General features: G+C 38.7%; 1 protein-coding gene across 1 annotated transcript in view; it reads left to right on the top strand.

Moving 5' to 3' along the window:
* LOC136874969 (uncharacterized) overlaps positions 1 to 24,151 on the top strand; it is a 50,797-nt gene extending 26,646 nt beyond the window's left edge. Inside the window, exons 2-3 of the mRNA XM_067148681.2 lie at positions 4,277 to 4,472; positions 23,813 to 24,151. Of these exons, the coding sequence (XP_067004782.2) occupies positions 4,277 to 4,472; positions 23,813 to 24,036 (420 nt within the window). The 3' untranslated portion in view covers positions 24,037 to 24,151. The remainder of the gene's footprint in view (positions 1 to 4,276; positions 4,473 to 23,812) is intronic.
* The last annotated feature ends 1,853 nt before the right edge of the window (positions 24,152 to 26,004 follow it).

Below are 26,004 nucleotides of genomic sequence, written 5' to 3'. Positions count from 1 at the left end.
CCTTTCGTCTCACGGCCCCACTTCCATGGTCCCGAAATTAAACCTGTTCGCTGCATCCGAAGAGCAACCGAGTGTTGATGTCAAAAATACCGCTACGCGCGCGGATATACAGAGCTTATTAAAGGAATATGCTCTAATAAACTATTTTAACTAGACTTATCTATTTCTAGGGGGTTCACTGAACCGCTGAACATGCAGAACGCGCCGCCACTGATAGAAACATAGTTAGAGGTTGAATGCAGCCATGTCTTACTCCGGAGCTGTTTAGAGAATATTTTCTTTCGTGAACTACATGAATTCTAAAGTTTTATATACAGTATATCGTTAATGATTTTCAATATATTTAATGGAATCCGATACTGTCGGATACTTTATCATAAAACAAATCAAAAATAAATTCACTTTAAATTATTGTTAGGTGCAGTATTGTTGTCATTCGGTGATGTGTTCCAAAAAGTAGTTCTCATGGTGTTAAAGTTCAATCAGTCAATCACTACTGATCTGCTTTTAGGGCAGTCTCCCAGGTGGCAGATTCCCTACCTGTTGTTTCCCTAGCCCTTTCTTCTGATTGCAAAGAAATTGCAAATTCATTGAACGTTTCCCTTGGTAAGTTATTCCAATCCATAATTCCCCTTCCTATTAACAAATAGTTGCCCCTATTTGTCCTCTTGAATTCCAAATTAGGGCCGATGACCTTCGATGTTAGGCCCCTTAAAACAACAAGTAAGCCGAATTCCAAATTCATCTTAATATTGTGATACGAGTACTTCCTACATTTAAAGACACCACTCAGAATTATTCGTCTACTAATGTCATTCCACATCTCCCCACTGTCAGGACGGAACATACCACCTAGTCGAGCAGCTCGTCTCCTTTCGCCCATGTCATCCCAGCCCAAACTTTGCAACATATTTGTAACGCTATTCTTTTATCGGAAATCACCCAGAACAAATCCAGCTGCTTTTCTTAGGATATTTTCCAGTCCTTGAATCAAGTAGTCCTGGTGAGGGTCCCATACACTGGAACCATACTCTATTTGTGGTCTTACCAGACTCTTACATGCCCTCTTCTTTACATACTTACTACAAACCCTAAATACCCTCATAACCATGTGCAGAGATCCGCATTTATGTGATTACCCCAATGGAGACCTTTTCTTATATTACCACCTGGGTACTTACAATGATCCCCAAAAAGAACTTTCACCCCATCAACGCAGTAATTAAAACTGAGGGGACTTTTCGTGTTTGTTAAACTCACAACCGGACTATTAATCCTGTATTTTCATCATACCATTGCCTAAATGTCCATCTCACAACATTAATGGGGTCATTTTGTAGTTTCTCACAATCTTTAACTTATTTATTAGTCTCTTCGGAATACCATCATCCGAAAAAAAGTTTATCTCAAATTCCACTTCTTTACTCATATCATATATATACTGTATAAGAAAACATAAAGTTCCAACAATACTGCCTTGAGGAATTCCTCTCTTGATTACTATAGGGTCAGATGAAGCTTCACCTACTCTAATTCTCTGAGATCTGTTTTCTAGAAATATAATCACCCATTCAGTCATCCTTTTTTTTTTTCTAGTCCAACTGCACTCATTTTTGCCAGTAGTCTACTATGATCTACCCTATCAAATACCATAGATAGGTCAATCGCGATACAGTTCGTTTGACCTCCTCAATCCATGATATCTACTATACCTTGCTGGAATCCTACACGTTGAGCTTTAGTGGAATAACCTTCCCTAAACCCGAAATGTCTTCTGTCCAACCGGTTATTAATTTCGCAGACATGTCTAATATAATCAGAAAAAATGCTTCCCCAATGCTTACATGCAATGCATGTCAAACTGACTGGCCTGTAATTTTCAGCTTTATGTCTATCATCCTTTCCTTTATATTCAGGGGCTACTATAGCAACTCTCCTTTCATTTGATATAGCTCATTCATGCAAACAATAATCAGATAATTCAGACATTATTATGTACCCAAAACCATTGTCTTAAATATACACCCCAAAATCTTATCAGTTCCAACCGCTTTTCTAATTTTCAACTTTTATCTCTTATTGTACATGTCGTTCTCATCATAGGAAAATGTTAACACTGAAATGGAATGAAATATCGTATGGCTTTTAGTGCCGGGATATCCCAGGACGGGTTCGGCTCGCCAGGTGCAGGTCTTTCTATTTGCGCGTCGTGATGAGGATGAAATGATGATGAAGACAACACACACACTCAGCCCCCGTGCCATTGGAATTAACCAATTAAAGTTAAAATCCCCGACCCGGCCGGAAATCGAACCCGGGACCCTCTGACCGTTCAGCAACACTTCTTTAGTATTAGTTACCTTCCCTATATGGACATTATCCTTGTAACCAACAATCTTTATATACTGCTGACTGAACACTTCAGCCTTTTGAAGATCCTCGTGTATACTCTCCCCTTGTTCATTAATGATTCCTGGAATGTCCTTTTTTGAATCTGTTGCTGCCTCGAAGTTCCTATACATACCCTTCCATTTTTCACGAACATTGTATGACTGCCGATTATGCTTGCCACCATCTTATCCTTAGATGACTTCTTTGCTAGATTCAATTTTCTAGTAAGTTCTTTCAATTTCTCCTTACTTTCATAGACATTTATAACTCTATTACTTAAAATAATAAATAATGTTATTTGTTTTACGCCCCACTAACTACTTTTGCGGTTTTCGGAGATCTCTATTTCTTTTCAACCTGCACCTCCTTCTTGGACTCTTTACTTCTCTGTTATAATATAGTGGCTCTTTACCATTCCTTACCACTTTTAAAGGTACAAACCTGTTTTCACATTCCTCAACAATTGCTTAAACCCATCCCGAGAGTCTGTTTACGTTTTCATTTACCGTTTTCCACCGATCATAGTTACTTTTTAAAAACTCTCTCATGCCTGCTTTATCAGCCATATAGTAATGCCTAATAGTCCTTCTTTTAAGACCTTCCTTTCTATCACATTTATTTTTAACTACGACCCAAACAGTTTCGTGATCACTAATACCATCCATTACTTGAGTTTCACTATAGAGCTCGCCTGGTTTGAGCAGTATCACGTCCTGAATATTCTTCCCTCTAGTTGGTTCCATCACTTTCTGAATCAGCTGTTCTACCCATATTAACTTATTTGCCATTTGTTGGTCATACATCCTGTCGTTCGCATTACTTTCCCGATTGACATTTGGTAAATTGAGATCACTCGCTACAATCACGTTCCTTTTCATATCGCTTCCCACATAGCTGATTATCTTATCAAATAATTCTGAATCAACATCAGCGCTACCATTTCCCGATCTGTACACTCCAAAGACATCAAGTTGCCTATTATCGTTAAAGATGAGCTTTACATGTAGAATTTCATATTTGTCATCTTTAACCTTTTCGTAGCTTACAAATTCTTCTTTCACCAGAATGAATACTCCCCCTCATACCATAATATGTAATTTCGTGTGGCTATTTCTAGCCGAGTGCAGCCCTTGTAAGGCAGACCCTCCGATGAGGGTGGGCGGCATCTGCCATTTGTAGGTAACTGCGTGTTATTGTGGTGGAGGATAGTGTTATGTGTGGTGTGTGAGTTGCAGGGGTGTTGGGGACAGCACAAACACCCAGCCCCCGGGCCATTGGAATTAACCAATGAAGGTTAAAATCCACGACCCGGCCGGGAATCGAACCCGGGACCCTCTGAACCGAAGGCCAGTACGCTGACCATTCAGCCAACGAGTCGGACCCCTCATACCATTCCTACCCTATATCTACGATACACACTCCAGTTCCGTGAGAAGGTTTTGGCATCCATTATATCATTTCTCAGCCATGATTCAACTCCTATTATAATATCTGGTAAGTATGTATCTATTAAAATACTTAATTCTATTCCTTTCTTTACAATACTCCTACAGTTCAACACTAACATTTTTATGTTGTCCCTACTTGGCGTCCAGATCCATGTACCCTTATAACCGCTCCCTATACCATCCCATTAATGCGATCCATAGATCTACGGTACTCTCTGCAACCGGCATTGAAGATGCAATTGTCATCTTTATCTCAGTTTATTACTATTCTTGACGATATCTTGTTTGGTGAAACTCAAGAGGTTCGCTCATTGAATGTATAAAAGAAAAATAAATAATCAAAGCTGAGATATTCTCCAATTTTTCTAGTATCCATTTTAAATTTACTGATTTCAGAGCCTCTTCTTTGGATAACATTTGTCTGTTTTATTTTTCAGGTGTATGGTGACTGGTTCTTGGAAAAGAGATATGGACCAGACAACATGACCCTTGACAAAAGTCTGTGTGTAGCTTTAAGCATAAAGAAAATCAATGAAACAACTCTCGAGGCAGCATTACAGATTGGTAACGACACATCTGGTGGGACTTTCACCATAGAAAACCCCGAGAATTCTGGGACATGGCGTGATGGAGGTTGGTAAGAAAATGTATTCTCGTCACAACACTGAGTATTGGAAACTTTTATCCTAAATTCTCGTGTGACACGCATACCAGCTGCCGGCCCGATACCTTCACATGCACGCTGACGATAAGAGGCGAGCACAGGGCTCGAACATCATTCGTGACAAAGAAGGTGTTTAAGTTGAATACTTCAAAATGTATAACACTTTGCACGAAAGGAGACCTAAAGTCGGATTTATCATTTTGAGATTTTTGTCGTTATAAAATTAGCATGAGATGCTGAGCATTAAAAGAAAGAGTCATGCTTCTAGATGTAATACTTCAGAAAATAAAAATTATTGACTGTTAGTGTTGAGAAAACTATATATTTGAGAAAAAATACAGTAGTCACTAATTTTCTTAGCAAGTTTTCATGACATCGAGTGGCGAAGCCTCGAATTGCTGCATAAATTACTTTCTTAAGAAGACCCATAGGTACCGCAAGAAATCATAACGTAGATATGAAACTTTTATATCGCAAATATTTTGTTCAGATCTGCTTGAATATTTCAATTGCCGACTTTGGGTGCCTCTCCGCACAATGGGTCTCATAATGTTGGCATGCCGCTCCTGGTAGGGGTGTACTCCACTGTATGTTGGCTTGTCGCTACTGGTACGGGCGTATAGCCCTGTATGTTGGCTTGTCGCTATTGGCAGGGGCGTACAGCACTGTATGTTGTGTTTCCGCTCCTTGCAGGGGCGCACTCTGTGGTATATTGGACTGCCTCAGCCAGCTGTCGCAATTGTATGGAAAAGAAAGTGAAAGGAAAATCACATTTTACACGAATGTTATTGATTTCGTCACAGTAAATGAACAATAATTTCTGCACACAAGGACACTCGTCTTATTATGCTCACACTCGTGTAAAAATTGCAAGCGTGATTGTTGCTGCAAGAAGTGTATGCAGAAGGTCAGCTCCGCTTGCCCATAGCGTTCCCTAAATTTGATTGCGCAGATACCACCATAAGGAGGTCAATGGGTGTTATATCGGGCGATCTTGGAGGTCAGTCGTACTGCGTGTTATACAGACCAACCAAAATTCTGGGATTAATTTATCCGTTGTTCCGGAACAAATTCTGGGCTGTCCAGAGAATACTTCTTAAATGTAGATTAAATGCGCACGTCATCAAGCGCACCAGATAAGCCAAAACAACATGAGACACTACTTATATACATTTGAGATATTTATATAAATATGTGATTTATGCACCTGTGCGTGATACGCACGTGTTTGGCGATCCATTCGTAGGTGTTTCGCAATACTTTTATGGAATAATTTAATGGAATGGTGATTTACAAATATTATTCTGTACGAAATAGCTATGCCGTCTAATAGAGTCCTATATAACAACCTCTGTCAGACCTGTAACAGTTCTGCTGCTGAAGTCCATACACAAGTTAAGTACTAATTTCCAATAGTACGTTATATTCACTAGATAAAATTCGTTTATTTCAAGTTGTGTCGATATAGTGGCACTTAATACAAGGCTGGCATTACTTCGGAATGTAATTCTTATGCACCAAATCCATCAGATCGCGTTTCTTCCTTTCCTATATTCCTGACTTTTTAGTGACTGCAACGGTCAACTTCACATCACTGTTAGATGATCTCTACGGTCTCTTGAGAACAACATTTTCCTGGAAATCCGTATGTGAATAAGACAGCTCGGGGAGAGCGAGTTAGGAAATCCCTTCACTACTCTGAAGACTTTTGCATCCGACATTTTTACAGCTACCATGTTCATTGGGCCAATGTTCATATGCAGCTCCTTCATGTAATAAACACCATCATATTACATCTCATTTACGTGCGACGGTTGTCCAACCTTTCTTGTAGTTCTACACGTAATCGCGGAGATAAACTGGTGAGTATAGCGGGCCACTTTTCAATAGACGTCTTACGTTCTAACAAGGAATGGGCCGAATCACCTTCGATTTGTGTGTACCCTATTATGAGGCATTTGTGCGTAATACTGTTAACCATCAGGTACTGGACTGCGTAGATATACACGGCAATCATAACACTTTTTGTCCTGCGCAATTCTCAAAGTAAACTATGACGCACCGGGCGAGTTGGCCATGCGGTTAGGGGCGCGCGGCTGTGAGCTTGCATCCGGGAGATAGTGGGTTCGAATCCCACTGTCGGCAGCCCTGAAGATGGTTTTCCGTGGTTTCCCATTTTCACACCAGGCAAATGCTGGGACTGTACCCTAATTAAGGCCACGGCCGCTTCCATCCAACTCCTAGGCCTTTCATATCCCATCGTCGCTATAAGACCTATCTGTGTCGGTGCGACGTACAGCCACAAACAAAAAACTATAACGTACTTCTCCTTATTTTCGCTAGATTTCTCTTTCAAGTATGGAAGTACACACATCACCAGTTTTCACAGTAAAAAGTGTATGCCGCCAGAGATGGCTACGCTCCTATAGTACCTAGGACTGGTTAATACATGAGCTATTCCTCCTCCCGTTCCTCCACCTAATGGTGAATATCACAAGAATAACCCGACCCTCCGCTTTTTGCCCTTATACAGTTCCCGCCTGTGCGGGACATTTAAGACACTTCTTCGCCTCGCTCCCCCCGTTCCACCAACGCTCTTTCGTCATTTTATTCCACTCCAGGTTGTTTCTTCTTTTTGCACTCCTCTTTATTGAATCGATCCACCTTGTTTTAGGTTTTCCTCTCACCCTCTTTCCCTTGAACTTTATCTCCATCATCGTTTTTGGTATACCTTTCTCCTCCATCCTCTTAACATGTTCAAACAATCTTTATTCCTATAAATCCTCTTATGTAGGTTTTCCATTCCGACCTCCTATCTCACATCTTCGTTTCTCATTCTGTCTCCCTTTGCCTCTGCTATCATACTCCTGGGGTATTTCCTTTCCATTGCTTTCATCAGAGACGCACCAATCACAGGAGCTCATTTGAAAATTGTAGAAAGTGAAGTTCAGAGCATTTCATTTAGATTTTTAATAGAAGACTGATAAGCCACCTTTCGGCAGTTTCATAACTTCTATCAAATCATAAACTGCAACAATGGTGTCTTCTGTCACCACTTCTTTATCTGTTCTCTTTTCAACCAGTCAATTGTTGTTTGTAATTTTCTTCCAAGTGTTTCTTTTCATCTCCCTCAGCATTGCTGTAGGCAGTACAAAGTCAGGATTGATCTTTCTTAGACACGAAAAGTGAAATTTCAAACTCAATAGTAAACAAATGATTTCTATCTGTAATTCCCATAGTCACAATTTTTGTCTTGACAATGTTCTACATAATATTCATGAATTTCTGAAATGGGCTTACTCGCATCGTTCCAAGTGTTTGGACGTATTTTCTGGGTGTAGATGAGTACTAGATGAGGAAGAAAGCCCACTCTCATAAGCGACTGGTATATCAATCGTTATGTTATCAATACCAAGACCATCTTCTTCACTTACATCAATGTCTTCTTGCGGCTTATACGTCACAACACAAATTAAATCGCCGATGATTCACTGCTGCTATTATCACCGTCTGGGGACGAAGAAGCGGATGATGATGATGATGAGGAGGAGGAGGAGGAGCAAATAGCATTGGTGGATGCCAGAAGCTGACATTTCCGTGTTTCCATCATGAATGATGCCATGATAACAAGGTATGCAACAGTTTTTGAGAAAGGGAGAAACTTCATCTATACTAATATTATAAAGAGGAAAAATTTGTTTGTTTGTAACGAATAGACTCAAAAACTACTGAAACTATTTTAAAAATATTTTCACCTATAGAAAGCTACATTGTGAGTGAGTGACATGGGCTGTATTTTATTTTCAAAACAATTCGAAGTGGGGGGCACGGGGGGAGATATAAAATAATAGGCTAATATAGGCAAAATATCGAATTTGTCGTATAAGGACGAAACAAAGCTCAATTTAATCCTCTTGACGCAAAGAACAAAACTCGGTAAGCCCTTTGGGCCCGAAAACCATGTTTTAAGGCCCTAAAACAAACCGTTACGGAGATATTGGAACCACTCTACCCCTGCTATAGGAATCGGATAAAGTAATGAACTGCCGTAATCATGGCAACGTCTGCTCCAGGATTCTACAGCAGCGAAATTATCTACAATAAATCACAAAAGTTTAACATGTTTAACAGGCATGAAAACTGATATTTGGAATCCTCTTTAAAAATAAAAGAACACAAATATTCGTTTTCAGAAAATCCACTTAATGGGGTGAGGGTGAAAGAAAGTGAGGAAGGAGTTGAATTATTTACATGAGGATACATACTGTACCAGTAAAAGAGCCCGACTTTAAGATTTATTTTTAACGCAATCATGGAATAGTTCTCATGGCTAAACTGGATAAATAATAGCTAGGGCTTGGTACAGGAGGCAGGGTCCTATCTACAAGAAAAATTTGAACCTGATTTGATAAGAGTTTATTCATGTAATGCATGATAAATTGCACATCACCTCATGGTAGATAGGGGTTGTCTTCCACATTGTCCTTTAAATGGCCCGGGTCTCCAGCTCACCAGCTCGCACCGGCTGGAACACGTTCCAGAAGATGCCCCAGTACTCCATCAAGATGCGGACGGACCATCCAGGTTGGTTGCATGGAATACGCCTCAAGTTCCCGACGCTCGTGATGACCTCCGCTGGTTCCTGACGATGTTGAGGGTAATCACATTACCCAAGTACAATGAGGTTGATAGAATAAATGCAAACTCCGAAAATGTGCTCTTCGTCACTCGCAGAATAAATCAAAGTTCATGAAAACCTTGAGTAATGAGTTTTCTCACCACTAGTAAAATCACGAGACAAAGTTCATAAAGACTTTCAAGAATCCACTTTTTAACACTCATGGAAGTGACAAGTCCGTGGTCATGAAGACTTTCAATAATGTTATAATTCATCAATGAAAAAAATACAAGTCTTTAAGTAATCACTGGCAAAGATCACAAGTCTATGCTCATGGAAACTTCGAATAAATTTAGAGTTCATCACTCGTGAATATTACAAGTCTTTGAATAATCACTGGCGAAAAGTTAGAGTCCAAGTCTTTAAATAATCACTGGCGAAAAGTTAGAGTCCATCACTGTTAAATATGACAAGTCTTTAAATAATCACTGGCGAAAAGTTAAAGTCCATCACTGGTAAATATGACAAGTCTTTGAATAATCACTGACGAAAAGTTAAAGTCCACCACTGCTAAATATGACAAGTCTTTAAATAATCACTGGCGAAAAGTTAAAGTCCAACACTGGTAAATATGACAAGTCTTATTGGCGAAAAATTAGAGTTCAACACTCGTAAATACTTAGAAAAATTCAGAGTTCCTCAACACTCGTAAATATTGCAAGTCCCATTTATAAAGACTTAGAAAAATTCAGAGTTCCTCAACACTCGTAAATATTGCAAGTCCCATTTATAAAGACTTAGAAGAATTCAGAGTTCCTCAGTGAGACTATAACCACACGAAGATAGCTTCCGACGATAATGGCAGTGAGTAGGGCCACGTGAATTACTCGACTGTCACTGATAGACTGAGATATCAGGCTATATGGAGCCCTCCTTATATTTGGTTTGGGACATCTACGTCACATATGCCGTGAAACTGAATCCCTCGACGGATTTTCTTGAAATTCAAGCATTGCGACGTTTATTAAATTCCCTTTAAAATGACATGTTGATCAAGTCGCTACCCCAATTATTATGGGAGTTATAAATTTTTTCACCATCGAATGTTCCGGAAGGTGTGACGCTTGAATCTGGAACATACGAGTTCAGGCTAGCTGCACGTGGCATGACAGGCGGGTGATCTAACTAGCCCCTGTGGCTACGTCACGCATACAGCTGTTCTCAGCTTGCTTGCTCGTCCTGCTGAATGTAAACAAACCAGTCTTGCACGGAGTAATACGCGTGGTGATAAAATACGATCAACTCTCAAAAAATTATACATGTACAGGTCGTAACCGGTACAATACATCTCAAAAAAGAAGATGTTATAGACTTTAAAATTTGTACTTGGAATATCCTTTAAAAATGAACACACTCTTTTTGGAAAATCCACTTAAGAGGGTGAAAAGAATAAAAAAGCGGGTGAATTTTTTAAAAATGAGTATCTTCTTCTTCTTCTATCGCTTTACCCACACCTGTGAGGTTGCGGGTGCGAACTGTGTCGCACATATGGATTAAACCCTGTTTTACGGCTGGATGCCCTTCCTGACGGCAACCGTATGTGTGGGGATGTAATTTATACTTCTATACTAATATTATAAAGGGGAAAATTTTGTATATTTGTTTGTAACGGTTAGATTCAAACACTACTGAACGGATTTTAAAAATTACTTCACCTGTAGAAAGCTACATTGCCAGTGAGTAATATGGCCTGTATTTTATTTTCGAAACTATTTGGGTGGGGGCGACGAGGGGAGATATAAAAATATTAAAATAATAGGCTAATATAGGCGAAATAGAATTTGTCGTACAAGGACGAGACAAAGCTCATTTTAAGCCCCTTGACGCAAAGAACAAAACTCGGTAAACCCTTCGGGTTCGAAAACCATGTTTGAAGGCCCTAAAACCAACCGTTATGGAGATATTGGAACCACACTACCTCTGCTCTAAGAATTGGATAAAGAAATGAACGGCCGTAACCATGGCAACGTCAGCTCCAGGATTCTACAGTAGCAAGATTTTGCATGTACGTTTGGGCATAGCTGCCAACCAAAATTGATACACATATGACTTACTATCTGGAAAAAATAAACTGTTGTGTAAGACGCTCATAGCACTCCTTTCGGCGGGGATGGAAATGGAGTGAAGTATAAGAATAATAGCCCCGGAGATCTCCGTAGTACAGCGACCAGCGGTTGCCGACCGGCCTCCGTTTTTACGTACTGGCTTAGGTTTCAGCATTTTGCGGTGTCTGTTACCTATAGTTTAAAATATTTTCTATCGAATCATGGAGTAGTAGGATCACTGATGTTATTAGTGCCGATATTTTGGTCCACTTTTACGATCATTGTAACCATGAAACTTATATACTGTACACAATTGAAGGGTATGGGGAAATATAATGGTAACCCACATTGGCTATGAATGGAGATATTCAATTGGAAAGGTTTGAAAAAATATTTCATATAAAATTTATTGACTTTTATTAGTAATGCAACTGGTATTTGCTGTTCAAAGCCTGAAGCATACAAATCAATAGAAAAAAATATAAACATTGAATTAATAATGAACAAATTATACTGTTTTCTTTCAATTGGCAACTTAATTTGTGGCATACCATTGTTTTCCTGCAACTAGCACAAGGCTGCTGAATGTTGTCACATCTCGTCTGCAGAGGCATCTACATACTCATCCTCAATTGTAGATGTCTTCTTAAGTTTTTTATGGCCCTGTAGAAGTCGTGGTAAATTGGAGGTATCCATTTCAGTGCAGAAATGAGATTGTGTTTCTTCTTTGCAACGATTGGAAGTGACCCAGAATACTTCTTTCGAAGACTGGTACTTCGTAAGGTTGAAGGACGACCTCGTTTGTTTAAGTTTACTTTCTGCCATTCTTCCCCATTAAAAGCATTTGATACCAACATGATCCCTGGCTTGTCTGCAGTGAGGATGAGACGTACACTATCTCGGAGTAACACCTTGTGCCCTTCTTCTGACTAAACAAACATCTCATGTCACTGCAGCACACAAAATCTTCTGATCTCATAACATGGACACCAAACGGTCTCTTTTGAGCACACTTCTTCAAGATGTCCACCCACATACTGCACATGTCGACGAACGTACTTCTCCACAACACCGAAGTCTCGATCACTTGGCGACATGGAGTGTCCAGAAAGAGGGAAGTGGTGCTCAACGGAGGAAAATCTTCCTGTTGCAATAAGCAGCATCCAAACATACACAATATTTCAGTTTTTGTTTTGCCCGGAGCAGCTGTCTGAAATTGCAATCAACTTATTCCCCCTATATCGTGATCTTCAAAATACTTCAGTAAACAGCTGCCTATTTCATCTGAACCCCTGGATGCTACTCTTTCATCCCAAACAAAAAAATGACAGGTTGAGGAGTTACAGGGTTGAATGCTAACGTTATATGTCAACAATTTCCTCTTATAGAACATTGGTCCTGTAGAGAGTTTAGGAGTGGGCAATGCCTGTTGTAGATCAAAAGTTATTACATGGATATCTTTATCTAAAACCTGCTGTGTTTGTACTTTTAGATTATCTTGGCCTGCCTGGGCTTTTCTGAGATGTAATCCTTCTGTACATTTATTTGTTTTAACTTTTCCATGTTGTCATTTCTCGCAGCCATCAGTTCAATTTCATTTGAATCGCACGTTGGACAAGTATCTGATTTGGGCAATTTGAAAGAAATATTGAAATCTTCAATAAAAATGCAATGATACTTATCGAAAGATACAGGATTTGCTTTGATATCAGCAACTGTGTATAGAATATTCCATTGACACATAGAATTCATCATCATTATCTTTTCTACTATAATGGCTTTTGTATTTTGGAATACCTTCTATATGTTTCTTAACTAACTGCACGTCTTCATCTGAGTAGGCATGTGGTCTGTGCTTGTGTTTGCCTCTTCTATCATCTGGTGGAGTAGTAGCCCCTGTTTGCATTTTTGATTGTGTATTTTCTACCCTACCTTTGTTGTGCTGTAAACCATGGATGCTTCAAAATGTAACTTTACAGACATCAGTGCTTCTGCCATCTTTTATTACATTGTATCGCACAGTGTTGTTACGTCTACTAATCTCATTGCCTGTATATCTTCTTTTTATGGGTTCTAGCCGCATGCAACCGAACAGATAAGCATTTTGTCTGTTGAAGTCCGCAATGTTCCAGAATGACTTGTTTATATTCTGTATAAGTCCCTCTCCAGTCCGTTCAAAACACTTTTTAGCACATTTAAAAGAAGCACCAGGTACATTTCCCACCTGGATCACTGTACCTTTTTTTGTAGTGTACTCAAGTCCACTATTCCTTGCAAGTTCCTTCCTTTGTTTGTTCACTTTCCTTTTACTTTTTATTGATGTCTTCATTGCGATGTATTTATTCTGAGGGCCAATCCTGTTGTGGTCCTCTTCATTCTGGTAACAAAATGATATTGTATAGAAAGTGGCATTTTAGATTATTAGGTCCGTTACATCAATAAAATGGTAACCTCATCAATGAAATGATGAATAAAATGGTAATCCACAAATACGAGTATACTACATTTGTAAGCATCGTATGATTTATACATTACAGTACAGTTGTATGAAAATGCATATTAACTGTATCTCAGTATCATGATCTTGTATAATAGTTCAATATCCGAATAAAAACGCAGCTTAACTAGCCCGCACAAAGATAATGGTAACCAGCAAATAACAACATATGGTGGAAAACAAAACTTACCTCACTTGTACTAGAATTAATATTAGTAGAATCTTCCATCTCCTTCTGTAAACTAAAGTCTGGATCATTAATGTCATCATCAAAATAGCCAGAATCACTGGAATCACTGGAATCACTGGACAATTCACTTAAAATCGCATTAATATAACAACTTCCCTTACTACTGCTAGCTGCTGCCTCCATTTTGAATTGTGGGTTACCATTGTCTCTCACTAGAGAGTGTGGGTTCCCATAGAAACAAACCAATATTGTGCTGCCATCTGTCATCAATAAGGCGAACTCGTAGCACCAATTAGTGTAGATATGGGTTACCATTGTATTACTCTACTTAGCTTGAAATATTCAAATTTGAGGGTTACCATTGTCTTTCCCCATACCCTTCAATTGTCAAGATGGTGCGCCCATGACTTGAAAAAATTTCTCAACATTTATACTCATATTCCTTATATGATGTGCGACATGAATGACAAGCCCTGAGAATTATAATTCTCGATAATTATAGTAGTTTATTTTATGCATTGCGTATTTCCTTTATCATTTGTAATAGTTATGAAATGTCGGATCAAACAAATACATTCAATAATATTTATATTTGTGGTACTATCTGGCGAAAGTATACTCACACTAAACCTGCAGCTTTGTGAAGGGAGCAGGTATATCTAGGTGGGAATGAAGGAAAAACATGGTAGCAAAAGATCTTAGAGGTCGACGCTAATTAGGAACTAATATTTAGAAGCCCCCACGTAGAAAAGAAGAAGAAGGTGCACTATAATTCCAAACATGACAAAAAAATTTCTACGTAAGTTACTTAAGTAAATACACCAGTGATATAAATATCTAATGAAGTCAGTCACACCGATAGTATGATTAATTACCGGGCGAGTTAGCCGTGCGCGTAGAGGAGCGCGGCTGTGAGCTTGCATCCGGGAGATCGTGGGTTCGAGCCCCACGATCGGCAGACCTGAAGATGGTTTTCCGTGGTTTCCCGTTTTCACACCAGGCAAATGCTGGGGCTGTACCTTAATTAAGGCCACGGCCGCTTCCTTCCAACTCCTAGGCCTTTCCTCTCCCATCGTCGCCATAAGACCTATCTGTGTCGGTGCGACATAAAGCAACTAGCAAAAAAAAAGTATGAGCAATTAAGCCAGTTTCTGATAACCCGTACGAAGAACGCGTACTTCTGCTAGTTGTATTATAAACACACTGGTCAATTTTTGCCATAAAAATATAGTCGATATCATTAATATATGCCCCATGAATATTTATTTGAATATTGAGTAACACTGTGGGTACGTTATATTGGAAAGCTTTGTGTGAAAGGCGGTTAGCCAACGGATTCATTCTGAACCACGCGGAGATAGAGAATAGTCAGTAGCAAGCCTTAAAATTACGAGTATTTTGAAAGTTTTAACGAGTCTGCAGGGTGTGTCGCAGTATCGCCTGATGTGCGGCGCGTTTAAAGTAGACCAATCGCGAGTCAGAAGGCGTAGTTTATGGTGACGGTGAACCCCAGAACAAATTATTCCGCACTACCAACTTCGTACATCGCAGTGCTGACCTACTATAATCTTATGGAGGAAATCTGTTATTAAACCTATGCTCCACGGTACGGTAAATCTAAACATCATTACAAAATGAAACGTTTCAACATGTTCGACGTATCGTGATCCAGTTTCATCCAATGTCCTTTAAGTCGTCTTCTAAGATTCTCAGCTGTTCCTATCCGTAGTCTTACGGTTAGCACAATTCCGATTCCCGGTTGTGACTGCGTCTTGGGATTGGCAGGAGGGCTGATATGCGGTTAAAATGGTATATTCACTTCCAATACATGAAAATAGCACCTACATCTCCAGACGAGTACCCTGATTTGTATCGCTACACGGCTAAATGTTTAGAATGTTGGTCTCTGGTCTAATGCATCCTGACTGCGATTCCAGAAATTTTAACTGCCATTGGTTAATTCCTCCGACTCGGGGGCTGGAGTTTGCACCATCTTCACCACTAGAATTCATCTCTTAAAGGAGATCTAGAGTAAAAGGGAAAATCAAAGATATGGCCTTATGGTTCTAAATCAGAAAGTAGGTACGGTAGATGTGATGTGATAATTTCTATGAGAGTGGGTCAAATTAATACCTTAAAATTCATCATCATTATCTGGAGGCTTTGCCTTGTCGCTGCAACCATTGATCTCTTCTCTCTGCGATCCTTTTAATCTCTTCATAACATTGGCATCCCAACATCTCAACAACCTCTTCAATGATCTTCTTCCGTGGTTTCCCTCTGCCTTTCTTTACCATCACCTTGCCTTCGAACAAATTCTTTATGAAGTCATTATGCCGGAGAATGTGACCGAAAACTGACGCTTTTCTCCTTTTTATCGTTGTTATTAAATGTCTCTGGGTGTTTATTTCTCTAAGCACTGTTCATCAGTTTTCTTCTCAATCCAGCTAGTTCTTGTCATCTTCCTCCATAGCCACATTTCCACTGCCTCCAGTCATTTCACTCCTCCTTCAAGAGAGTCTATCCTTCACATCCATATAGCAGCACACTCCAAATGAATGTTTTGATAAACAAATTTTTTTGTTCATTATCTAAGAATTTATTAACTAAGAGCTGCTTCTTTTCCTCAAAGGCTTTCTTACACAGGGACATTTTTCTTTTTATTTCCACAGTACATCTTGTCATCGATAATAACTGATCCTAAGCAGTGATGTAGTTGGAACAAAATATTTACAGGAACTCACCTTATTAATTCAGCAATTTCCAAATGGACTCGTATTAGGTGTCAAAATCAGCGGCCTTATGTTTCCGACAAGTTGTTTAATCAGCTGAACGTTTCCCCTTTCGTAGCCATGACTTGACATATGGTTGTGGGTTAAATATATGCACAGAGGTCCAACGCTGCTTATGAAAATAAGTCCGCTTGATCTTGCAACCAGCAGCCTATTTCTCTTTTCGGCGTGGATCTCATTGTACACCCATGACGTTTCAGCGCTATGTATAGATTATAAGATGTTCTTACTGAATGTAAAAAATGTTACGTCATTCTAAAGCGGCAAAATATTTCCGTTCCGGTCCAACTAAACCACTGATCCTAAGTAGCAGAACTTGTGCACCTGTTTTATTAAAATATTTCCAATTCTGAGATGTGCCTCTGGCTTCATTTTAGATTTGCTTACAACCATAACATTAGTTTTACTTACATTAATGTTAAGTTGCAAATCTTTTAAGATGGATGTTAATTTGTTGAGCATGATCTGCATGTTCTTCTCATTGCCAGCCATAAGTGCAACATCGTCGGCAAATCTAATACAGTGTACAGTTATTTCATTTATTTTAATGCCATGTGTCTTTGATTTAAAAATTTTCATGCCCTCTTCAATGTACAAATTAAATAGAAATGGTGATAAGGAACACCACTGCATTACTCCTTTCCTGATCCTCACCTTGCATAATTTTTCATTACTTTCGATGTTTATTATTTGATTGATGAAGAGGTTTAGTATTGCTTTTCTGTCTTTCCAGTCCAAATGAATATCTTTCATAATTTTGAACAGTCTTTTCCACTGAACATTGTCAAAAGCTTTTTCCAGGTCTACAAAAGCTATATATTTCTGTTAAGCTCTAGTCTTCTCTTCAAGTCTTATAATAGCTTCTCGCGTTCCTACTCCTTTCTTGAACCCAAACTGATCATCATCTAGATTCCGCTCAATTTTCATTTTGATTCTGTTTTTTAATATGCATGCGAATATTTTTGCTGCATGTGAAACAAGGCTTAGTATTCTGTAATTGGAGCATTTTGCTGAATATCCTTTTTTTTTTTTTTTTTGCAGAAGTACTGCTTTATTTTTTACAAAATCTTCTGGCATATCTCCGTTTTCATAGCAGTACTTGGTGATTTTGAAGAGTTCATCCTTCAGCTTTTTCCAGAGTTTTTCCACAGTTCAGCAGGCAGTTTATCTGCTCCAGCAGCATTTTTTTCTTTTTCAGCTGTTGCAGTGTTGTTTCGAATTCACTTCTCATTATGGGATGACCTAGTTCATCTTGTGAAACCTACTCTTCTTTTATGATGTACTCATCTACATTGTCAATTACTTCTCCATTATATAGATCCTCCAAATACTCTTTCCATCTCTTCATTACCTCCTCATCTTCTATTAACTGATTTCCTTCCTTATCTTTTATAACACTGGATTTCATTTTAGCCTTGAATTGCGTTCTTTTTACTTGATTGTATGCTCTGTCGCCATTTCCGATTTTCATATCATGTTCTATGCTTTTATAAATGTCATCCATCCATCTTTCTTTCGCCTCTCGGTACTTCTGTGTAACAAACAAGGGAACACATACAGGTGTTACACTCGGATCCGGTTGAAATTTGGTAGGAATATACGTGGGAGGCAGTAGAATGCTAAGATGAAAACTATATGTGGCCAGCGCAAGTTTAAACGCCAAAATTGAACAAGTAAATAGTCATAAAATTAAAAGTGCCGCGGGAGTATCGGGGTGTGGCGGAGAGGAAGGGAGGAGCGAAGCAGCGGACGTGAGCCAACCGGGCTGTGTCGAGCCGCGCCAGCAGCCATGCAGCGCGTTCCCCGTAACTTTCCGATCCGATGTGCAACACGTAAATATGAAAACAGCACATGAAACAAGTGTATAAAGGACGATGTTTAAACAACGATGCCAATAAGGTTTGACAAATTCACGCCCGAGTTCTTGTTACTCATTGTAAATAGTGCAATAGTGATTGTTTACAAAAAAGTGGACAAGGCACAGATACTGTGTGCACCATGCACATCTTACAGCTCTGTCTCTCTCACAAGTATTACATTGATTATCGGAAGGGTCTTCTTTGAAACAATAATCGACTGGATTAACAAATTCTGAAGGTTTCTTTTTAACATAGCCACATTTGTACCAACTGAACTGCCACATGCTACGGAAGCGCGGAGAGGAGAACTGGTTGTGCGTCAAAGATTGCACTTTTAAAAGGTTGTTCCTTAAATGTACCTTGATGTCTAACGAGTTTAACAAAATTAAATCGTACAATATACGAATAAATTGCTTCCAGATGTGGAAGCCCAAAACGTCTAACGGCTGGATAAGTCCAGTGGCTCTTTTCGGAATTGTGTGAACATTAATGATTTTCTTACTTCCAATTTTAGCATTTAAAATATTTTCTTCTTTCTGTCCGGTCCACGAATCGAGAACTAAAACACTGTACTCTGGCACCAGCTCACAATGAACATCCCGCAACCATTTCTGTACAAGTTCTTTGCTCAGTTTTCCAGACTTTGAAGGCAAAGTGTACACATTTGGTGCGGTAAATAGTTTTCTTTCTATATTAGGATCAAATTTGCCATTTTTTCTTTCAGCACCACTAGCAACTTCGGCAATAGTTGTCCATCTGCCTAAATTATTGGCTGTTTTGTGTAGCTATGACTTAGCGAATTCATAGATTGTTCTTCCGCTAATACAACGTTTTCTCCTGGTTCATTATGGGTCCTTCCAGAATGGAACTCTTCATGAAAACCTGACTAATCAGTATTAAATTCGCACTCTGGGCCTTGACTTTCTATTATTTACGACACTTCTTCCACAAACAGTGTCGCGTTACAATTAGTATCTTCTTGTTCAAATTTGTATTTTTATACGAATTTGCAAATCTTTCTTGATCCAGTTTTAATTTTTTTTAAAAACTCATTACCCAGGAATGGGACGCTAGAAACTTGTCGTAGCCAACTAGACGAGTGTACTTTAAGCTCCATTTTTTAATATTTATATCGTGAACAATCTTGTTTCGTTGTCTACTTTCTTTAAACTTTTGATAAGTCCAATTGTTGCTCCCACCTGTAAAGCTCTTCCCGGCACTAATTTACGAAACCTGGGTTTCACTGATGCCAAGCTCCTCTGTTTCCCACCTTTGTTTCGCCAATATTCGACGACCTTCTTCATATAAGTTATTGGGATTAGGCATCGTTCAGCCGTTGTTGTGGATACTGGGCTAGGAGTAACATTTTCGGAGACGAGTTCAAATATCGGTGTTTCAATATTGTCTTCTTCGAAAATAAAGTTATCATCTGACATATCCAATATGCCATCCAGTTCGACTGTCACATCGGTATCCAAAACCCTGTCGGCAATTAGGACTGAAAACGGAGACAAGAACGCAATTCCTGTGAATGCTTGTTTTCCTCTTAAAAGTAAATATATATAAATAGATTGATCTACTCACGATATAATTCGTATCCCAAATTTCTTTCATCTTCAGAAAATGGGGTGTCTCTTTTGTCACACTCTGCAAAACAATTCTGAAGGCACACTACTAAATTCCATGGATTAGATGACTTCTGTAGTGGGCGTTTTGTTGTATCTGGGTGTAAAAAATCAATTATTACCATACAAGGTTAAAGTAAATATACAGTCACCATTCATAAAAATTACTATAAGAACGTCAGATATTACCTGTCATTGTAAAAACGTTGTCTCATCGGACGACTAATCAATGTGCACCTCTTGATCTGCTTTGACGTTTCTAATCGGGAAGGTACGAGGTATGTGCGAACTTTGGTGCAGTAAGAATAGCGGCCGGAGGGACAGGGGGAAGGTGGTGGTCATTCATTCGACTCGAGCGAGCAGCCCGACTATACGCTGCCTGGCTGCTGGCGCGGCTCGACACAGCCCGGCTGGCTCACGTCCACTGCTTCGCTCCTTCCTACCTCTCCGCCACACCCAGGTACTCCCGCTGAACTTTTAAATTTACGACTATTTATTTGTTCAATGTTGGCGGTCAAACTTGTGCGGGACACATGCAGGTTTCACCTTAGCATTCTACAGCTTCCCACGAATATTCCTACCCAGTTTCAAGCGGATCCGAGTGTAACACATGTATGTGTTCCCTTGTAAGTTTTTTAGTTTCTTATAGTTTATCATTCCTTCTGGAGTATTTTTCCGGTGTTCTTTATTTCCTTCCTGAAAGAGATTTAGTATTTCTTCAGTCATCCAGTTCTTCCTGGGTTTAAGCGTCTTTTTTTCCTAGCACTTCATCTGCTGCCGTTGTAAGTGAAGCTTTGACAGCGTCCCAATCTGTTTCGTTGCAGTTGTTGTACTTGATCGTGTCTGTCTTTTCTTCAAATGCTGCTTGTGTTAATGGATCACTTAACTTTTCTAGATTCCATTTTTTTAAATTAATATCTTTATTAGTTTACTTTTTCCGTGAAAGTCGGAAAAAAGGGATCATTTTTCTATGCAGTCTTGTTGCAACTGATCGAGCGCTTATGAAGTACATGGATTCTTTGGTGGTCTGCCCAACCTTTCGTGCACTGCCATCATACTTTTACCTACAACGTCTTTCCACACAGTGATTTATTGCATGTGGCAATCACTGGGAACGAAGTCTGAAAAATGGCGGATGTGGGAGACGCTCAAATCATTGTCTTTCATGATCGAATCATTTGCACGGGAAGTACGGGGCTCAAATCTGCCACGCTGCTTCTATGATAAAATTTGACCAGCATAATGAATCGTTATTTGTCGATAATTTTAATTCTTCACAACTCAATAAACTGAGTAACAGACCTCTGTTGTTTAGTGTAAGCCTGACATAGGGCGGCCATTTTGACATTGGTACTTTGAGGCTGTTTACTGTTCTGCACATTGTTGTCACCTTTAAAATATTCGTTAGAGTAGCACCAAAGATTTTCAGTTGAATCACCCCACTCTGACGTTGACAGTTAGTGTGCGGTCTCTTTTCACATGCAAAATTCTTTTATCACTGTGAATTCCTGTCCAATCTTAGATGTTATAAGCCATGAAGCTGTCGTTCTGCGACACTTCTTCCATCCTCTGTGTGTCTCGTCCAATCCGTTGTTAGCTCTTGTAATATTAAGCAAGGAAGGGGGAGTTCCCGAATTGCCCTTGGCTTCTGGAGTACTTTTTCATTCTTCAGTCGATTAACCCACAACATCACGAAACATCTCCGGTGGTTCCACACTTCAGAAACTTCCAAGCGTGTCAGTGGGTAGCTCTGGAGGGTCCGTGTTTCCACAACTTATCGCAAGAGTATTCGTACGTAGTGTTTGATAATTCCTTTCCAAGTTTTAAATGTAGGTGGTTACTTGAAAATAAATACTTTTCGGAAGTGATTTCCGTGTCATTGCTATCCACTGTTTAATTCTTTTTTCAGAATCTCTTTGTTAGTTGATCAACCGGATATTTGAATCTGATTACTCATTCAATCTGCCGGTTGTTTAGTTTTAAGTTCGTCTCATGTTAGGCTTGTTTGCTGAAGATGGTGAACTTGGTTATGTTTGCATTTGTTTCCAGTCCTCTGAAGGAAACCATAATTTAGAACATTGATGTACTCAGGAGAGAAATTTTGTACTCGTCAGCCTATGATTATGCCTGAAATAAATCACTATCGTTCCTACATGTCTGACAGTTCGATTTCTGATAATCTTTTCTGTTTTATGGTCACAAAGTAAATATGATCAAATTCGAAATCAGACTTCTCATCACAGCTTAATTTGCGTAGATTTTTCACGAGAGGATGGCAATGTTTCTATCCTGTTGCAATTCAGAAAATCAGCTTCACAAGTGTTTGGTAGGAATACTAGGAAAACTTGAGTGATTCGTATAGTTATGACCTCAAAAATCTTTCTCTTACCTTTCTATCGTCATTATACCCCTGTTACTTTTATGGACTGTACCCTTCCTTTAAATTTTCTTTCTCTTCACCCTTATATTGAATGAAATATATCGGTATATTTTGCAAATTCGTCTTCTTTTGTACATTATTTTAAATGGTAAATTTATTTACATTAGATCGATTTTTAGCATACCAAAATTGTATATTGTGATATAAAGAAATACTTTATTCATAATACGCGTGTGCACTATGTCATAAATTACACAATTCCATTTTAATACATCTAGATTAGATTACCTTATTAAATCTGTGTTTATTATTGCTATATTTATTTATTATTATTACTATTATGGGTAATGATCGCAAGAAATTGTTCTATTAAATTAAATTTTTGATCGTGATATTCAACGGTGACAGATCCCGAATGCCCATTGAGGTTTCGGGTCTAGAGCTGACCTTGAAACCAGCCAATGAGATTCGAGCTCCACCTTGCCCTCCCTTGCTCTTCGGTCTAGAAATATCAGCCGACTCCGAAGCTCGCGTGCCCAGGAGCATCTGTCTGCACCATAAAGTTAGTTTAATTCTGCTGCAGTAATTGTGTACTACACTAGATTGAAACTGGTTAATTGTAGGGAAGATAATGGAAATGAAAATATACAGCCTGTTTCCATTCGTTCGATCGCTTCAAGAATCTGATGAATGAAGCCCCACATAGCGGCCAGGATAGGAATTGTGCCGGTTGTATGTCCCACGTCTTAGAGGAAACGATTAATGGCTGACAGTTTAAATGAAAAGATACTGGAGAGTGTTGCTACAATGAAAGGTAATAGGTAAAATGGGAGTACCCGGAGAAAAGCCTGTCACCCCTCCTATCTGTCTAGCACAAATTTCACATTAAGTGGCCTCCACAAAAAATTATTGCTGAATCAGAAAAAATTCAAATTTCCCGCCATATTTATGAGAAAATGCTGATGTATCACCCATTGTTTTAAAGCATATAGCGCGTACTACTATGTGTTACTTATGTGTTTTTCGGCTTTGAGAGTTATTCTTTCTTTCGATTATGTGATATTTGTGTACGTTAGTGTACGTTTATAGCCAGTTTAATGGACTCCTCTATTAAATGAACATTAGAGACATTTAAATTGCCAAGTTAGTTTCTATATGTTATGTTTTACCTTGAAAATTACTCGTTCAGATCAGCTAAAATAACTTCATTAGCACGCTCCAAATGTTTCCTGTTATGTTTCAGACCATACATTCAAGGTGATTTACCTGTCTGCAGATGCTTCTGTCATGGAAATCGCCAAGTGTATTGAAAACCAAACAGCACCTGGCCTTTTACTGCTAAGTAAACACTTACCAATAAGCCCGGAGAAAAAGGCTGAGGTCCTTCACGCCGAGGAGATTGCAGGAGTGACAGAACATATTCATTATTTCAAGTGGGAGTCTGAGGCTACCTGTCCGTCCGCTTAATGTGCAGAGCTGCAAGAGGGCAAAATATCACAATTCATTTCAAATTTTCCATTTTATTTAATTCATGTATGTAAAATATATGAAAATATGTTAAAATAAATAAAATTTATTAATTGAAATATATCAAAGCAGTTGTCATTAAATCATCATTCGTAGAATAGTTTTTATATCTACGATACGAGGTAAATATGCACATATATAAATTGGGGTAGTCTTTAAACATTGACACTTGACGCGGGGTAATTTGTGACCCATGATCGATTTATTGAGTAGCAGTTTCTATATTTACTAAATACCAACCACACTCTCCATACGTTCCTTTCCTCACGTTCCTTCTGTATTTCTTGAGGGAAGTTACATCCTAGGAAAAGGGATAAATTCCGAGAGAGAGGTAATAGTTTTCATGTGTCCTGTCAGATCACGATTCACCAATCAAGGCTGCAGGGTGAAAAGCTCAGTACTCAATTTTCACGATCGCATTGTACTCGAAATAAACTTTATTTTATTTGCACATAGCGTGTAGAATAGAATAGAATAGAATAGAATAGAATAGAATAGATTACTCTAATCCTCCAGTTTCGAATCGCCTGAAACTGGGGAGAGAGCATTCCTTTATTCCAGTCCTTTTATTTGACACATGCTTTTAATTTAATCTTCTACAAGTATTTGACTATTACTACGTTAAATAGTGAACATAATAATGTCTATTTTCATTGGACAAATTACCATCCCATTATTTATTTCTCTTTCATTTATTTTTGTCCTAGATGTAGTACAATTCTACAGATTCTACGACAAACAGTTAACCTATATTTCATTCATTTAGTTAGTGCTTTTCTTTCTGATTTCCCTTTGCCTCGTATATTCCAGAATACAGAAATATTTTCATAATCTAACCAGTGTAATCCATTCTTTGTTTGATAATTTAATAACTTGTAACTACTCCTACCAATACTCTTACTATTAATTTCCTTCACACAATATACTAAAAATTCGGAGAGCATGCCACCCATCTCTATTATTCTCAAGGCGTGAGGTGATAAACTCACACATCTGGCAATATACAGGAATATGCATCAGGACAATTGTAGATTTGGGTTTTATTTCCACAGTTGAGGATTGTACTCGGAAATAGAATCACTTATTATTGTTAAAAGAAAACTGAATTTATTACTATACTTTACATCACAATGAACTACCATGGCCGTACTTTAATTTAACACTTTATATACCCTGTGAGATTTGTTGTTACATATACAGAAAATTTGATCTAAATAAAGAAAGCTATTAGCCTGAACTTGAATTGAACTATAATATCACCGCTGATTACATTCTTCTTCATGTTATTTATGCATAACATGTCTGATACTGTAATTACCTGATGTCTGCACACACTACTGTTGAACTTGAAATTCCTGAAAAAAACATTAGGTTGAAGTCGGAAGCCGTCTGCTGTTATCTTATCTTCTTACTAGCAAGATACCCGTGCTTCGCTACGGTATTATACTGAAATTTATGAATGCTTATCGTTATATATATAAGCCGCCGATATTCACGATCTGACTCGTTTTCTGAGATATTCCTCCAAAATTCGCGATCTGACTCGTTTTCTGAGATATTACGGCAACGTTCCTTCCATTTTTCAATCTTTTTTCCAGCAATTGAGTTCGTACTTCCCGGGCTAGGTCCAGGTATTCCACCCGGTCAGTTGGGTCCCTAAATCTTTGCCATGTTTTCCTATAAGCATTTTTAATGTGGATCAAATCCTTGAGGAGATCCGGCGTGCTGTCGTCTTGGGTGCCTTGGCGGTACTGAACCGGCGGCCGGACTGCAATCGTAGTCATTACCCTTCCAGGATCCGTTTCCAGCGCGGTCCGCACATTTTGACGACGGTCCAGAACATTATTATTATTATTATTATTATTATTATTATTATTATTATTATTATTATTATTATTATTATTATTA

This window comes from Anabrus simplex, chromosome 5 (assembly GCF_040414725.1).
Source record: "Anabrus simplex isolate iqAnaSimp1 chromosome 5, ASM4041472v1, whole genome shotgun sequence".
Classification (NCBI taxonomy): domain Eukaryota; kingdom Metazoa; phylum Arthropoda; class Insecta; order Orthoptera; family Tettigoniidae; genus Anabrus; species Anabrus simplex.
This window is presented reverse-complemented; position numbering and strand designations above follow the sequence as displayed.